Genomic DNA, 18,049 nt, shown 5'->3' on the forward strand with positions numbered 1-18,049 from the left:
TTCTAAGTGCAAATGAATCCCCTCCTCTTCTGGATGACCACCAGGCAGGAATGGCTTAGGCTCATAGCTGAGAGTATGTAGTTCCTTCTACTGTACATGCTCACCTGTCTCATAGAGAAAGTAGAGCTGGAGGACCAGCTTTCAGCAGATCGGGGGGAAGGTGAAATGTCCTTTATATTTCTCTCATCCATTTTTAGGTTCTTTTTCTGTCTCTCGAGGACTTCTGTCTTGTCCCCACCCCCATCCAAATTATGACTGTCCAAACTCATGACTGTCCTGTCCTTGAAGCCAAAAATTGTCCCAAATATGATACTCCCAATCTTTCAGTAGAATCTTTCTCCTCTTAAGCTAAGATGACTCCAGAGTCCACCCTCTGTAGTTCCCAGTGGGATTCTGTATACCTTTGGGTGGAATTGGGAGGAGAATCCAAGACAGGAAACAGGGAGGCCTGGATATTGTGGTTCTTAATGCCAGGAATACTGAGAACAACTTTATGACCAACTTTGCTTAGAGCTCAATCCAGAATTGTGTGTTTTGGTATGTGAAATAAAGGCTGTCAGCTTAATAACTCTTATATAGTTAATTCATGGGATTAACAATAATTCATACATAGATGTTGCATCTATATGTGTACATTCATCACATAGATATTAGAAGCATTATAATACCCAGACTTATACACAATATTTTTTGCCTTCCTAATATTGAACTTTCTAAAGTGTATTTAAAACTTAAAAAACAATAACACAACATTGGAAATAGAGGTAAAAATGTATGATCTCCTCTTCTGACTGATATATACTCACAACTAGAGCTTTGAGAGAACAGAAGCAAATAATTCATGGAATTTCCTTGTGGAAGATACTTCTCATTGCAAGCTCTATATTTTGAGTTCTCCCATATTTAAATGTGTAACAGGAATGTAAACTTTGTATGTCAAGGGCTGAATGGATGGAAAGTAGACCTAAAAGACAAAGTGGCATTTAATTCTTCCTCATGACTTGTTGGTGAAACACAAGGACAGTATCAGGGAAGAGACTTGTATTTTAGATGATAATTTTGTTTTGCTTTCATTTCTTTTTCAGAGTAACCCTAGTGGTCCTGCATGGTCCTGGTGGATCCTGGCAGTGTTGCCATTGGAGCGCAAGGCTCAGCTGGCTATTCTTGGCATGATCTCACTTAAAGAGCGTCTGCTTGCCATTCGGCGAATATTGGTCATCATCACTCGTAAGATGAATAGTCGGCAGGAGCTGGTTAATAGCAGGGAGAGAAATAATTGATTTTTTCTGGGAGCCCTTGTACATTTTTGAGGAGTGCTAGGCATGGACGAGTAGCATCCCATTCATCATGCTTTGTAATGTGCTTGTTAATAGGGTTACAAAATGGAACATTTAGCAAACATTGACTCCTACTGAAATGTTAAAAGTCTGTGCCTGGTGGAACCTGACTGTGTACAAGGTTAGTGTGAAGTTTGAACAGAGCCTATGGTTGGAAAAGAACCTAAGAGAATCTCTTTGAAGCAGATGCTCTACTTTGTAGTTCGCTAACAGCAGGGAACACCACAGATGGTTGAGGAGTGGTTTAGGTTTTGCAAGAAAGAAGGACTCCCTCCCCAGTAAAGTATTTTGCTACACCAGATGGAAACAGCATGCTTTAGTGGCTAGACAGTAAGGGGGAAACCACATTTTTATCTAGAAGCAGATTTCTCAGCGCACAGGCTAACTGAAAATGCACTTAGGCTTTGTGTGTCACTGTGAAGTTGTCTGTGAAATTGAGGAATCAAACTGTTGTCCAGTGCAGGAGCCAAAATTAGTCCTCACCCAAGAAGTAGTAGCTGCCGGATAGAACTGTGTTTTGTGTCCTGCAGTAGTTCAGGTGTTGTACATTGCATGTTGTAATCAAATGAACGTCAGAATACACAAAGGTGTACCTTGGATATAGAAAATCTGAGAACAGTATGGTGACTTAAGGATACATATTTATACACACTCAATGAAGAGTGAGAGCAAAAGTTAGCTAAAACTGTACATGCATTGGGATGTCAAACATAGTCAAATTAGTGCAAATAAATAAAAATAAAAACCTCCTTGAAAGCATAACCCTATCTCATTAAATTGGTAGATACAAAGCATTGAGAAAATAGCCCTCTTTCTGATGGATTTGCATTGGAAATTAGGCCCATCAGTAATTTGAGTTTACCATCCACCCAGTCATATATGAAGATATTAAAAAGCTCCTGTGGAATGGGAATTTATCTATTCCAGGAAAGCCTAACAGGACAATATGCAAGAAGAGGGAGATGGTTATGGGATGTAAATATTCGGCAAGTTTTTCCTCCATCCTCAACCTAAAAATTGGCTTTGTGTCTTTTGAAAAGAAGTTGTAGAAGTGATAAGACCTGGTGTTATCTGTTAAAGAACCATATAATGACAACTTCAACCTCTAACAGATGTTGGTAGTATTAATTGAAATAACCACTTGAACCTGAGATACTGAATTGTCCTCACTGGCCTAACCAGCTGGTGTGTTGATTGGCTTCTTGGTATATGCTGTGGATGTTCTTAACTAAAAGATGATGAGAACCAGACCAGGGAATAAATCACAGTTTTAAGTTTCGCTTTATTCATTCAAGGTATATGATATTTGAATTTTAACAAATATATTTCATAATGTCAAAAGTTGGTTTATCAATCCATCAAGCATTTTATTAGAAAGACTCTATGATTGTATTTTGTTTTCATTGGAGTTTTCAAGCTAAAGCTCAGTTCCATTATGGGAGTGAGAAAATACTATTCTTGTGTAACTTAGTCATAAAGAGAAAATGTGAAAGTATTTCCAGTCAGATGTTTCTAGTGCCTCACTTATTGCAAATCTCAAATTTCATCTTGAACATGGTTTAAAGGCTGTTTAGCCAAGTGATTTTTAAACTGTTTTATTGATTCATGTGTTAATGACAATATCCAGCAGTTTTAGGATGTGTATCCTAAGCTGATCATCTAAAAGAAAGCAAAACTGTATCTAATATGTCAGAGGACCTTTCTTAGGAATGGTTCATGAAAATAGGTATGTACTGACCATTCTCTTTCTTTTTCTTTTGGAGAATCTTTCCTACCCTGAAACCATATCATTGCTGTTTCCATCTGGGAATGTGTAAAATAACCACATTGTGATCATAGTTTCTCCAGGAGCTTTCCTGAAGTTAAGTCTCTGTGCTCAGAGTACCAGGGCTTCTCCTGTACCCATTGGATGCTGTTGCTTTCTCAGTCTTACTCCTGAAATGTCATAACTGGCACAGATCTCTTACCAGAGCTATAACGTATCTCTTCCTAATTATGTCTGCCTCTTTCTGAGTTGTCTTCTCATTCTGAGTATTCTGGTGTAAAAGCCTGTTTGTCAGTAATGATGTAAATAGAGCAGCAAAACTTTCTGTTGTCTTTGTCTTTTGACACCCAAGGGAATGGACTGTGACTACTTCATGCTCTGTTGAGCATCTAGTGTCTACCTAAAGCAGAGCAGGAGCAGATGGCCACTTCGTGAGCACTTAGATGGCATTCTTTTTAAAAAAGATTTTATTTATTTCTTTGAGAGAGAATATGTGTGCACGAGAGCATGAGCAGGGAGATAAGGAGAGAGAGAGGGAGAAACAGACTCTCCCTGAACAGGGAGCCCATTGTAGGGCTCGATCCCAGGACCCTGGGATTATGACCTGAGCCTAAGGCAGACACTTAACTGACTGAGCCACCCAGGTACCTCTCAGATGACATTCTTTCTCAGGAAGTTGGACCAGGGAAATAATATCTCAAGTCATATTATGAGAGAAGCTTCCTTTTACAAATTTAAGGAAGCCTAAACTCCAGTTTGCTCATTTTGCTACTAATTTAGCTAAAGCAGTAGAACAGCTCCCCTCCACACACACACCTCTTTTCTATCATGGAGATGTCATGTCTAATATTTCTCAGAAAATAAGGTCTCATTCAGAGTCAGAACATTCAAGTTTAATTTTACTGAAAATGTTCCAACACTAACGGTCTAGTTGCATCAGAATAAAAACAGAATCTACTTAGAGTAATAATAACAGTGTGGAGGAGTAATTTTTCTTCTTTAAGTATAGTACTTGAAGTACATTCTGTACACTCTGTTAGGTATTTTTCCATTTCACTCTCCTAAGTGGCTTGACTCATAATTCCATCCCTGCCTACGTCTCTGAAATACAGCTGATATCCTGATGGGCAGTATGCTGAAAGCTCATGAGATTTTTAGGGTATCACATTCCCTGTGTATGCTCATCTTCAGAATGTTAGAATATTTTTTAAAGTTCTGAATTAAATTTTTTTTTAAAATTTTAAGATTTATCCATGCAACCACAATAAGTGGTTCATAACCAGTTCATGTGCCAACTTTTGGAAGTGTTATCCCATTTTATAAAGGTGTCCTTTCTTCTCTTAAGCATCACCCCCCTACCTCCCATATCAAAAGACACCAAGATTGTTTAGTAAATTATATCTCAACTAGTAACACATATCAAGTCTTACTACAGGACTTTTTAATCATCAGGGAACAAAATTATAGATGGTAGAATTGCCATCAACTGTGATATTATCATTTTTGTCCTAAAATTATTTGAAAACTGGCAGTTGTTATAATCAAAATACTCCATTGCCTGACCTGGCTGTATTACATAGAAGTCATTATGGCTTTTACATTGCTTTTTAAAAGTACTCATCTGTTTCTTCTTCCTTTCTCCTTTTATGTATCTACTTTGGTAGATACCACTCCTTAAAATTTAGATGCTATCTGTCAAATAATGTGACAGATATGAGGAAGAAAAAGCATTAGGAGGGAAAATAAATGTGAGTGGTTTTTGTTTGTTTAAGGCATGGGTTTTTATTTTTTCTAAATACCCCTATGGAATAGGGTAGAGAGGTCCCTATCTTCATTCTCAGCATGGATGCCAGTGGCAGCTTGCAGAAAAAAGTTATTTGTCTGTAGCTTTGCCCCTACTAAAAGACCCTGTTCTGATTCTATAGTTCATCAAAACTAAAAACCAGGGAGGCTAGATCTGAATGAGTAGGGTGAGCTATGCAAGTCATGTGGGAAAAATTGAACCCTGATTGTTGCCCAGTATCACCTCATCCCTACTAGGACTAATGTTTCATTCTGAGGCATTGCCTTCTGACTTGTGGGAGATCTTTCCACTTTGCAGCTCCTCGCCTTAACTTCACCTTAACTTTGGCCTTTCAACTGCTAAAAAAAAGTACCCAAATCTGCTTTTAGTCAAATAGCTTTTAGTAGTGTATCGGCTTTTGGGTGAACATTAGCATATTGAGTATTAGAATATTGCAGTAGCATAAACTACTGAAGAAATTCAAGTGCCCCCATGGTGGGTGGACTAGTTGGGGACATTAGCTCTGATTTGTGCCCAAGACTTCTAAAGTTGCCAAAGAGGTCCATGGCATTGAAAGGAAAATTCATTGCTACTCATATTTCCCCTAGAAATGACAGGCATGCACTTAGGGCCACATGGGGAAGCACCAGAGCCACAAGGCAGAAGCAGGAGTGAGGGGAAGAGCCCTTACTGTGTTTTGGTAGGAAACACCAGGCAGGGCAGTGGAAATAGCTTAGGACTGTCTAGTTTGGATGATGGTGGTGGACTCTGGATTATAAGGGTGGGATCTACTTGTCTGGTAGTGAGCCCTGGGTGATTAAGGCCAAGGACTCTTTTCTCCTAGACTGTAAGAGCCAGACAAAGAAGGTGGCTCAGAGTTTAGGCTCTGGACTGGTTAATTCTCATATGAAAGGTATGCTTCCTTGTGGGCCCTTTGCTTCTTCTGAATGACCAGCCCAAGACCAAGACCAGCCCAAGACCAGCCCTTGGTCTCCTCAGCCAGTGAGGCCCCCAAGGTGTCAAAATATCATACTTCTTAAACACATGATTAATACAATTGGCCCTCTGATGTGACATCATATTAAGGAATCTTTGGAGTGATGAGAATGGAGACATAAAAGAGTAAGGCATATGTTAGCTTAAACAGAACAGAAAGCATTTTATTATGAGAGTAGAAAGGAGAAGCACAGGCAGGGGTGTAGGGAGTCCTTGAGGCTGGTCTATAACTAAGGTTCCCATTTATACACATTAGCCAGGATCATAGATCTGGAATCTTGGGGGATCTTCAACACTATCTGGGTGGAGTTGTAAACTATATGAAAAGTGTGAGTGTGGTAATAATATCTTGATATGTTTCTTGAGTCAAGATGGCAGGTCCAGCAGTTATGCTATTGGAGCCTGTGATAATTTAGTAAATAAATTAATGATTAAGCAGTGAGTATGTGTAACCAAGGGAAAGGAGTATTATGATTGGAGACATGGGGCAGGAGGTTCTGGTGGAAAGCTGGAGAGGGCAGTAGGAGAAGGCAGTGGACAGTGAGTGAGTGGTCCTCTCCCAGAGACTTCAGGGGTTGACTGAGAGTTCCTGGGGAAAGTAATAATCACCATTCATTTTTTGGAATACTGTACAGATAGTAACTTCTATCAGATTTCACTTTAGGCATGAGAGTGTAGGAGTGTGTGTTTTGGCAGAGAGCAAGGAATATACCAGGGCAATGCACTAAACGGGCAGGAAGCTCAGAAACATAATAGAATTCTTAATATAGAAGGAAGAGAACTAAAAATGCCCTGTGTCTAATTTGTGACTTAGCAAAGGTAGTCCATGGGCATAAATTCTAGTGTCCAAGGTAGAGTTCTCTCCAGTGGCAAGCTTATGGTCTGGGAGATGTTATCTGAGTAGTGAGCTTCTGACCAGAGTGATGTTGTCTGGGGTGTGAGACATGGAGTATCCATTTTAAGTGGGTACCCACTCAGGTTGGTGTGGGTTTGATATGTTTGCTTGAAACAGTGGTTTACTTGAGGTGTTTGCAAACCAATGAAAGCAACCAGACCAGCAGTAATAAGACCAACGGTCAGTGGAACGGTGGGCAGCTACACTGGGCAGTTTTTGCTTTTGCTTTTTGGTTTAGGTTCACTTGGGTCTCTTAACAGTTGAACAGCCGCCTGGCCTGTGGGAATGTCTGTGATTAATGGGTCCCAAGAAAGTATGTGCCCTCAATCTGGCCTATATCCCTTGTGGGATGAGGGCAAGATAGAAAAATTTATAAAGGGAGGGGGAAAACTTGTTAAAGGGCCTAACATGTAATGAATTTTTAATGTACATGAGGGCAACATACCCCCATTTATTTTTTTTACTTAAATTTTAGGTACCTAACATATAGTGTGATATTGGTTTCTGGAATAGAATTCAGTGATTCATCATTTATATACAATACCCAGTGCTCATCCCCACAAGTGCCCTCCTTGTTACCCTATCACCCATCTAGCCCATCCTCCACCCACCTCCTTCCATCAACCCTAAGTTTATTCTATCATTAAGAGTTTCTTATAGCTTGTTTTCCTCTCTCCTTTTTTCTTTTCCCCCTTCCCATATATTCATCTATTTTAGTTATTAAATTTCACATCAGTGAAATCATATGGTATTTGTCTTTCTCTGAGTGACTTATTTCACTTGGCATAATACACTCTAGCTCAATCCATGTCGTTGCAAATGACAGGTTTCATTCTTTTTGATGGCTGAATAATATCCATCCTGTATATATATATATAACATCTTTCTTATCCATTCATCAGTTGATGGACATTTAGACTCTCTCCATAGTTTGGCTATTGTAGATAATGCTGCTATAAACACTGGGGTGCATGTACCCCTACAAATCTGTATTTTTATATCCTTTGGGTAAATCCTAATAGTGTAATTGCTGGATTGTAGTGTATTTTCTATTTTTAACATTTTGAGGTACCTCAGTACTGTTCTTCGGAGTAGCTGCACCAGTTTGCATTCCCACCAACAATACAGGAGGATTCCCTTTCTCCACATCTTCGCCAACACCTATTATTTCTTGTGTTGTTAATTTTAGCCATCTTTACAGGTGTGAGATGGTATCTCATCTTGATTTTGGTTTGTATTTCCCTGATGGGTGGTGTTGAGCATCTTTTCATGTATCTGTTAGCCATCTGAACACATATCTCCCTTTAAATAGAGGAAAGTGCAATCAGAAATTTCTCCCCAGCTTTATTAAAAATGAATGAATATAATTATGTATATTCAAAGTGTACAACATGATGATTTGATGTACATGTACATTGAGATAACACAGCTGTCACTTTACAGTGTATGTGTAATGAGAATGTATAAAATCTATTCTCAGCAGCTTTTAAGAACATGATAATTAACTAATTAACTCTAGTCCCTATGCTGTGCATTAGATCCTCAGAACCAACTCTTCTTATAACTGAAAGTTTGTACCTTCTGACCTACATCTCCCATTTCCCCCTCTCCCCAGCCCCTAGCAACCACCATTCTATTCCTTATTTCTATCAAATCAGCTTTTTTGTTGTTGTTTTTTTTTTAAAGATTCCGTATGTAGTGTTACCATATGGTATTTGTCTTTCTGTGTCTGGCTTACTTCACTTAGCATAATTTATCCCTGTTGTCACAAATGATAAGATTTCCTTCTTTTTAAGACAGAATAATATTCCACTGTGTGTGTGTGTGTGTGTGTGAGAGAGAGAGAGAGAGAGAGAGAGAGAGAGATTTTCTTTATCCAGTCACCCATTGAAACACATTAAGATTTCCCTATCTTGACTATTGTGAAGAAGCTGCAGTGAACAGAGGGTGCAGAGATTTCGAAATCCTAATTTCATTCCTTATATGAGTTCATTTCATTTCCTGTATGGTTCAAATATTTTTTCCCATTCTATAGATTGCCTTTTCAGTTTATTAATCATTTTCTTTGTTGTACAAAAGTACTTTAGTACTTTGTGGTCCTCCTTGTTTATTTTAGCTTTTCTTGCCCGTGCTTTGGGATCTTACCCCAAAAGAAATCATTGCTAATACCAGTATCAAGGAGTTTCTTTTCTTCATTTTCTTCTAGGAGTTTTACAGTTTCAAGTCTTACATTTAAGTCTTTAACCAATTTTGAGTTAATTTTTATAGGTATAAGATAGATGTCTATTTTCATTCTTTTGCATGTGGATACCCAGCTTTCCAAATACCATTTATTGAAGAGACTATCTTTTTCCCATTATGTTTTCTTGGCTCCCTTGTCAGGGTTACTTGACCATATCTGCATGGGTTTATTTTGGTGCTGTCTGTTCTGTTCTACTGGTCTGTGTGCCTTTTTATGCCAGCATGACATTGTTTTAATTACTGTAACTTGATAATTTTGTTTGAAATCAGGAAATGTGATGCTACCAACTTTATTCATCTTTCTTAAGATTGCTTTGGCTATTAGGGTCTTTTGTGCTTCCATAAGAATTTTAGGACTTTTTTCTATTTCTGTGAAAAATTCCATTGGAATCTTGATAGAGATCACATTGAATCTGTAGATTACTTTGGGTAATATGGGCATTGTAACAATATCAATTCTTCCAATCTAAGAACGTAAGATATCTTTCCATTTATTTGTGTCTTCATTTTCTTTCATCCGTGTCTCATAGTTTTCAATGTACAGGTCTTTCATCTCCTGGAATAAACTTATTTCTATGTATTTTATTGTTTTTTGATGCAATTGTAAATGGGATTGTTTTCTTAATTCCTCTTTCTGATAATTTGTTGTTAGTGTATAGAAATACTATTGATTTTGTATCATGTGACTTTACTGAATTCATTGATTAGTTCTAACAGTTTTTTGGTGGGACCTTTGGGGTTTTCTATTTATAAGAGATAATTTGACTTCTTGTCCCATTTGAATGCTTTTTATTTCTTTTTATTGCTCAATTGCTGGGGCTAGGATTTCCAGTACCATCTTTAATAAAAGTGGTGAATGTGGACATCTTTGTCTTACTCATGACCTTAGAGGAAAGACTTTTAACTTATTACTGTTAAGTATGATGTTAGCTATGGGCTTATCATACGTAGCCTTTATGACATTCATTCTACACTTAACTTATTGAGAGTTTTTATCATGAAAAGTTGTTGAATTTTGTCATATATTTTTCTTCATTATTGAAAAGCTCATTCTGATAATGTGGATGTCATATTGGTTGATTTGCATATGTTGAACCTTCCTTGCATCCCAAGGGTAAATCCCTCTTGATCACAATGTAAATCATGATGTAAATAATGGGTAAATCTTTTCTATATGCTCTTGAATTTGGCTGACTGGTATTTAGTTGAGGATTTTGTAAGTCTATCTTCATCAGGGATATTGGTCTGTAATTTTCTTTTCTTGTAGTGTCCATTACCTGGTTTTGTATCAGGGCAATAATGACCTTGTAAAGTAAGTTTGGAAATATGCACTTTTCCATTTTTTTGAGATGGTTTGAGAAGGATTGGTATTATTTAAATGATTGATATAATTTGCAAGTGAAGCCATCTGATTCTAGGCTTTTCCTTTTAGGAAATTTTTTTTTTTGAAATTTTTGATCACATATTTCATCTCCTTGTTTGTTATTGACATACTCAGATTTTCTATTACTTCATGATTTGGTATTGGTAATTTGTATATTTCTTTGAATTTATCCATTTCTTCTAAGTCCTGTCATTTGACATAAATGCTCACAGCACAGTAGTCTCCCCTACGGTCCTTTGTGTGTCTGTAGTATTATATGTGGTGTTTCCTCTTTCGTTTATCACCTACTTGAATCTTCTCACTTTTTTCTTAGTCTGGTTAATGAATTGTCAATTTTATCTTTAAAAAAAAACAACTCTTAATTGATCCTTTCCATTGTCTTTCTAGTGTCTATTTCATTTACTTCTCTTATTTTTATTATTTCCTTCCTTCTGAAAACTTTGGACATAGTTTGTTCTTCTTTTCCTAGTTCTTTAAAGTTTAAGATTAGGTTTATTTGATATATTTCTTTATTCTTAATGTAGGCATTTATTGCTATAAACTTCCATTTTAGAACTGTTTTTGCTACATTCTGTAAGTTTTAATATGCTATGTTTCCATTTCATTTGTCTCAAGATAAACCTTTTTGATTTCTTTTTTGATACATTGATTGTTCAAAAGTATGTTAATTTCTCCATATTTGTGAATATTGTAACTTTCTTCCTGTTATTGATTTCTAGCTTCCTATCATTGTTAGGAAAAGATAATTCATAACATTTCATCTTTTAAGTTTCTTAAGACTGGTTTTGTGACCTATACATGATCTGTCCTGGAAAATATTTCATATACACATGAGAAGAATGTATGTTATGCTGATGTTGGGTAGAATATTCAGTATGTCTGTTAGACCCATTTGGTATAAAGTATAGTTCAAGCCCATTATTTTCTAGTTGATTTTCCTCTAGATGAAATCCTTGCTGAAAATGGGGTTAGAGTCCCCTCTTGCATTGCTGTCTGTTTCTAGTTTCAGATCTGGTAATAATTTTTTTTTAAATATTCAGGTATGTGGTACCTGATATGTGGTATCTATATATACAGTTGTTATATCCTCTTGATGAATTGATGATCCCTTTGTCTTTGCATAATGACCTTGTTTCTTGTTACAGCTTTTTATTTTAGATTATTTATTTGTTTATTTATTTATTCATGACAGAGATAGAGAGGGGGGAGAGAGAAAGAGAGAGAGAGAGAGAGGCAGAGGGAGAAGCAGGCTCCATGCAGGGAGCCCAACACGGGAGTCAATCCTGGGTCTCCAGGATTACATCCTGGGCAAAGGCGGCGCTAAACCACTGAGCCAACTGGGTGCCCTCTTGTTATAGCTTTTGACTAAAAGTCTGTTTTATTTGACATTAAGTATAGCTACCTCTGCTTTCTTTTGGTTTTCATTTGCATGGAATATCCTGTTCTGTGTCTTTACTTTTAGCCCGCGAATGTCATTAAAGCTTAATTGAGTCCCCGTGGGCAGCATATAGTTGAGTCTTAATTTTTTTTATCCTTAGCCACTTTATGTCATTTAATTGAAGAATTTAAACCATTTACCTTAGAGTAATTATTAATAGGCAGTGACTATCACCATTTTGTGAATTATTATTATTTTATAGTTAATGTGTTCCTTTTTTTCTTCTATTACTGTCTGTCTTTCTGAATTAGTGAATTTTTATAGTGGTATGCTTTGAATTTTTTTCTCTTTATCATAGATGTATCTGTTAATAGGTTTTTGCTGTATGATTTCCATGAGTCTTTCATAACATATCTTACAGTTTTAATAGTCTATTTAAGCTAATAACAAGTTAACTTTAATTTGCATTAAAAGTTCTACACATTTACTTGTCCCATACATTTTATGTTGTTGCTGTCAGTTTCCCTGTTTTTATATTGTGTGTCCATTAACAAAATATTGTAGCTGTAGTTCTTTTTAACACTTTTGTCTTTTAACCTAGATGCTAGAGTTCAAAGCGATTTGATTAGAGTATTTTGAATTTGACTATATATTTATCTTTACCAGTAAATTTTATATTCTATGCTTTAATTTACTAATTAGCATCCTTTAGTTTTAGTTTTAGTTTGAACTTCTTTTAGCATTTCTTGTAAGGCAGGTCTAGTGGTGATGAATTCCCTCAGCTTTTGTGTATCTGGGAAAGTCTTTATTTCTTATTTCCTTCTGAAGGACAACTTTGCTGGGCAAAACATTTTTGGTTGGCAGTTTTTTTTCTTCATCCCATTTTCTCCTGGTCTGCAAGGTTTCTGCAGAGAAATCTGCTGATAGGCTTCTGAGGTTTCCTTGTATGTGATGTCTTTTTTCTCTTTGGCTGTTTTCAAACTTCTCGTTTTGATTGATTGATTGGTTGTTTTAGAGAGGGAAAGAGAGTAAGAGGTGTGGAGGAAAGGGAGAGAAAATATTTTTTTTGTTAAGATTTATTTATTTTAGAGCATGCACACATGCACAAGTGTTGGGGAGGAGCAGAGAGAGAGAATCTCAAGAAAACTCCCCACTGAATGTGGAGCCCCACATGGAGCTTCATTTTAGGACCCATGAGATCATGACCTGAGCTGAAATCATGAGTTGGAGGTATAACCAGCTGAGCCACCCAGGCACCCCAGGAGAGAGAATCTTAAGGGGACTCCCTGCTGAGCATGGATTGTGACATGGGGCTCAGTCTTACAACCCTGAGATCATGACCTGAGCCGAAATCAGGAGTCAGATGCTTAACTGACAGAGCCACCCAGGATCCCATCTTTGTCTTTGAGTTTTGAGAGTTTCCCTATACTGTGTCTTGGTGAAGATCTGTCCAAGATGAATCTGTATGGGAAACCTTGAGCTTCATATGCCTGGATGATCCATATCTCTCCCCAGTTTGGGGATTTTCTTCCATTATTTTTTAATTTATTTTCTCTCTCTCTTCTCCTTCTATGACATTCATTGATACGAATATTTTTTTGCTTGCTGATGTCCAGTAATTCACATAGGTTTTCTCCACTCTTTTTCTTTTTTGGCCTCTGATTAGATAGTACCAGTTCTCTGTCTTTACGTTCACCTACCCCATGAAGATTCTTTCTTCAGCTTGTTGAGCCAGCTTCACTGAAACTTTTTGTTGCATTTTTCATCTAATTTATTGTATTTTTCACTTCTAGAATTTCTGTGTGGTTATTTTTTATGATTTCTAATTTTTTTGCTGAACTTTTTGTTTTATTCACGCATTATTTTCCTGAATTCACTGACTTGTGTTTTCTTAAATTTCACTGAGCTTCCTTGAAATAATTATTTTGGATTCTTTTTCGGGTAACTCACACAGAGTTCCAATTCTTTGGGGTCAGTTGCTGGAAGTTATTGTGTTCCCTTTTGTCATGTCATGTGTCCTTGCTTTTTTGTGTGTTTCTAGTGGGTTTATATTGATGTCTGAGCATTTGAGGGAGAATTTACCTCCTCCAGCCTTTTCAGACTGGCTTTGATGGGGAAAGACTTTTATCTGAAGGTGGGCTGTGAGGGCACTGTCTGAGTAGGGTGCATTTCTTGTGGGGAGAGTACAGTGACACAGTCTCCACGCAGGCCTGTTAGATGAGCTCAGTGTCAGTAAAGGCTGTGGAGATCTTTGGTGGCCCAAACTATGGAGGGCTTGCTGGTGGCAATAATTGACTAGGGCTACTGCAGTCCTTGGTGGTGAAGGTGCTGAGGTTCTCTTGTTCTCCTTTGTTGTCCATGGAAGGAAGTTCTAGCTGAGAGTATCCCTGCTGGCACCAAGTCAGTACACTGATCCTCAGTGGAGCTGTGCTCCAGGGATGGGTTGCATGCAGAACTGCCATCGTCCTGGGTCCTCAGGCACATTAGCCCCAACCCTCAGTCCAGGGGAGCTCAGTACCAAGAGGGATCCCCTCAGAGGGATTGTATCCCACAGAGAAAGGAGAGCAGGGGCCCCCAGCAATGGACATTTACAGCCTTTGCTACAGAGGACCCAGGCAAAGCACAAAGCGGGGCTTGATCTCATGACCCAGAGATCATGACCTGACCTAAAGCCAAGAGTCAAAGCCTTAACCAACTGAGCCACCCAGGCACCCCTTGAAGCAACATGTTAAGCCTTTTGAGATCCGTGGTTTCCATGAGGAGGGCTCTCACATCATGTTACTGATGGATCCCTGTAGTGTCCTGGGGACTAACACTTGGATTTCTGCCAGAGACACTTTCTAAAAGGAAGATATTCTGGAGGAAGTTGGCATCAGTGTGATGGGATAAGTTGGTCACAGAATGAGGAGAGAGCTAACTCAGTCGAGCAGGCCTGACTGGCTTTGGCATTGCTGGCTTAGTCAGTCAGGCTTACATCTCAACAGTCTGTTAGAGGAAGCTACTCTCGGTCCTGGTCGGGAAAAGCCTCTTGCCTATGGGAGCTCTGCAAATGCCAGTAGCTCAGACATAAGTGTCACAGCTACAGCAAGTCCATGTGTGCCTTGTGTGTTTTCCAGTTATCCTAGTCCATGAGGGTCATTAGTCCAGAAATTAGGCATATCAGGGTAAGCAATCATGTGGGAGCCATGAGTCCAGTTATTTATCCCGGTAGGGAATTTGGATTCCCATCAGCCTAGGCTACAGCGCTTAAGAGTAAATGAGGACCATAGACACACACGCCTTTGAGGTCTTCCTACAAGTTAGGCTGGAACACCATGTCACCATATGGCAGGTGCAGCATAAGTGTAGCTGCCAGAGTACAAGCATGCCAACAGCTGGCTGTGCTTTCATAGGCAGTGCAGGCTACTTAGTGAATCTATTTAGCAAGTCAGGAGCAGTGAAGAGGCTTGCCCCTCTGACAAAATTGTCAGCCTTCTTGCTGCATCAGTTGTGTTAAAATATACCCAGAGGATTTTATTTATGGAGGCAACCGAGTGACAACATGGAAAAGCTAATGCCATGCCAAAAGCCACAGGGAAACACACCAGAGCCACTGAGGAGGAAGAAGCAGGAGGGCTGGGAAAGAATGGAGTGTTTTTGCAGGAAAGGCCAGGCAGGGCAGAGGAACATCTTAGGATTGGCTAGCTTGGATAATGTCAGAGGGCTCTGGGCTATAAGCCAGATTGACCTCTATTTGTGTGGTGCTGACTCTGGGTGATTAGGGCAGAGGAATATTGCCTTCCAGAGCATAAGAGCCAGATAGAGAAAGCAGCTGAGAGTGTGGGCTGTGGATTGGCTGGTTTTCATAGGAAGGGTGTGCTCAGTGGTGGGTCTTTTGTTGTCTCTAAGAATTGGCCAGACCAGGAAGAGCAGTTTCTTCACAATCAGGGAGGCCCCCATATTGCTGAAACGTCACAAAATCTTTTAAAAAATGATTAAAGAAGCTCTACTAGCATTTCTGACTACAGCCCCTGTAAAAGAGAGGTAGATGTATTCTCCGACGAGTAGGCATTTCTCTACAGAAGTGGGGCCTGGGCCCATGGGCACAGGCCTTCGTATGTGCAGAGCTCAGCAGCAGAACCACTGTTGTAGTTGTGCGGCAGGCAGAGGGGTAGCTCTGCAGAGCAGGGAGGCCTCTCAGCGTAAGACAGTCCCCAGGGAAAGAGCGTGAGCCCAGGTAACAACAGAATCCGTTGAGGGAGTCTGCCCAAGTCATAAAGCTGAGTTGGTCTGTGTGGCTCTTGAGGACAAAAACAGCATTTGCAACATGGATTATCTCTAACCTTTTACTCTTGAGATCATTTGAAACATTGCATTGGGACCTTTGTCATTTATTTGTCTTTTAGCTTGAATGGTTTGGTCAAGTTTTGTAAGCTAACAGTTTGATCAGTGACTGGCTTATCTTACCTCTCATACTACTCACCCTCTATCCCCCCAACCCATACACACAGTTTTCCACTGAACTGTAGAAAAAAATTGTTAATAGGTCAGAAAGCTCTATTTGTATATTGTTCTTTGCTAGTAGAGGATGGTGTCATTAGCATCTTTTATAGCTGTGAAATGATTTTACCAGTTAAAAATTTAACGTGTATTTTTTTCTTAATTAGAAGAGCAGGTTTGAACTATTAAGTCAAAGTAGATAAACTTAAAAATTATGCTTTTATCTGTTTAGAGATAGGCAATGTGTTATCACATTCATTAATGTAGATTATCCTGGCCTTTTATTTTTTAAGATCAAGTCAGTGGTTAAAGATGTAATAAGTATTTGGCATTTCCTGTTGCTTAAGTGAGGCCAGTCTTAAATGTTGCAGTATTTACTTCATGTATTCTTGTACTGTTCATTTTCATTCATTGGAATTCTATATCTAAGATGTGATATTTGGAGTAAATAAAATATACAGTGTTGTAAATGCTCTTTAATAAATAATTGCACCCAAATAATAGGGTACAACGGCTGGAATTTAGATCAGTTTAATGCATAGAATATTGTGTTCATTTCCTATGGCTGCTCCAACCAATTACCACGAACTTAGTGGCTTAAAGCAACAGACATCTATTCTTTCACAGCTCTGGAGATTAGAAGCCCCAAATCACGGCATCAGCATGGCTGCACTTCCTCCAAAGGCTCTAAGAATTCTTCCCTGGCTCTTCTACCTCATGGTGGTTGCCAGCAGTCCTTGGCTTGTGGCAACTTAACAGCAAATCTGTCTCTGTCATCATGTGGCCTTCTTCCCTGTGTGTGTCCATGTCTCCCTCCTCCTGTGTAAGAACACCAAGGAAATCTAAATCATTGGATTTAGAGCCCACCCTAATCCAGCATGATCTTGATTACCTCTGCAAAAACTATCCCCAAAGAAAGTCATATTCACAGTTCTAGTTGGATATGAATTTTGGAGGAACACCATTTAACCCAGTACAGATGTAGAACTATTCCAGCTTAATTCAGTATTAGAAAAATAAGGGAAGAGGCTGTCAGTGGCTTTGCCTTAAAAATAAAAATCACTTTTTAAGAATAGTTCTATCCAAGGCATATAAGATTTTATAAGAACTGAGGCTTATGCAGTTTTTGGGGAATAAGTGAGTGGAGTAGGACTTCATGAGAAAAGGAATATAAAATTGCAAATACAGAGTTAGGTTATAAAAATGTATATTTAGAATTGTAAAAGGAGTAAGTTAAAAATTTTGAAAATGGATATACCACACTCATTGCAAAATACTAAAAACTATTTTTATTAATAGCCTGACACCTTTATGATACATTTCCTCCTCTTTTTTTTTTTTTTTGGTTGCATTCACTTTGATCTCTTCTTCCTATGATAATTTTGTATTAGTTTCTCAAGAGAGAATGATATTTAAATTCTACTTCTCTTGTGGTTGTTGAAAGAACTTTATGATTTAGAAGTTTCTTTTAGTTTCCACAAGTTGTTGGTTATACCATTTATGAGGATTGTTGCTAAATTTGGGAAAACCTAAACTGGTATTCTTTTATACATGAGCATTTTCAAGGTATTTCATGGAGTGCCTAACCTTAAATCCTTTAGCACTACATCACAGAATTATCTGAAATGATGGGAATGTCTATTTGTGCAGTCCAGTATGGTCACCAGTACCCATAGGTGGCTGTTAAGCACTTAAGCTGTGGTTGATGTGGCTGAGAAGCTAAATTTTTTATTTAACTCAGTTTTAAACTTGGCTTTTTGCCCAGAAATCTGCCCACTCCCAGCCCTGTGG

General features: G+C 38.4%; 1 protein-coding gene across 1 annotated transcript in view; it reads left to right on the forward strand.

Annotated features, from left to right (window-relative positions):
* LONRF2 (LON peptidase N-terminal domain and ring finger 2) overlaps positions 1-16,756 on the forward strand; it is a 47,069-nt gene extending 30,313 nt beyond the window's left edge. The window contains exon 12 of the mRNA XM_072844515.1: positions 1,086-16,756. Coding sequence (XP_072700616.1) covers positions 1,086-1,280 — 195 coding nt within the window. The 3' untranslated portion in view covers positions 1,281-16,756. The remainder of the gene's footprint in view (positions 1-1,085) is intronic.
* The last annotated feature ends 1,293 nt before the right edge of the window (positions 16,757-18,049 follow it).

Source organism: Canis lupus, chromosome 11 (genome assembly GCF_048164855.1).
Source record: "Canis lupus baileyi chromosome 11, mCanLup2.hap1, whole genome shotgun sequence".
Taxonomy (NCBI): domain Eukaryota; kingdom Metazoa; phylum Chordata; class Mammalia; order Carnivora; family Canidae; genus Canis; species Canis lupus.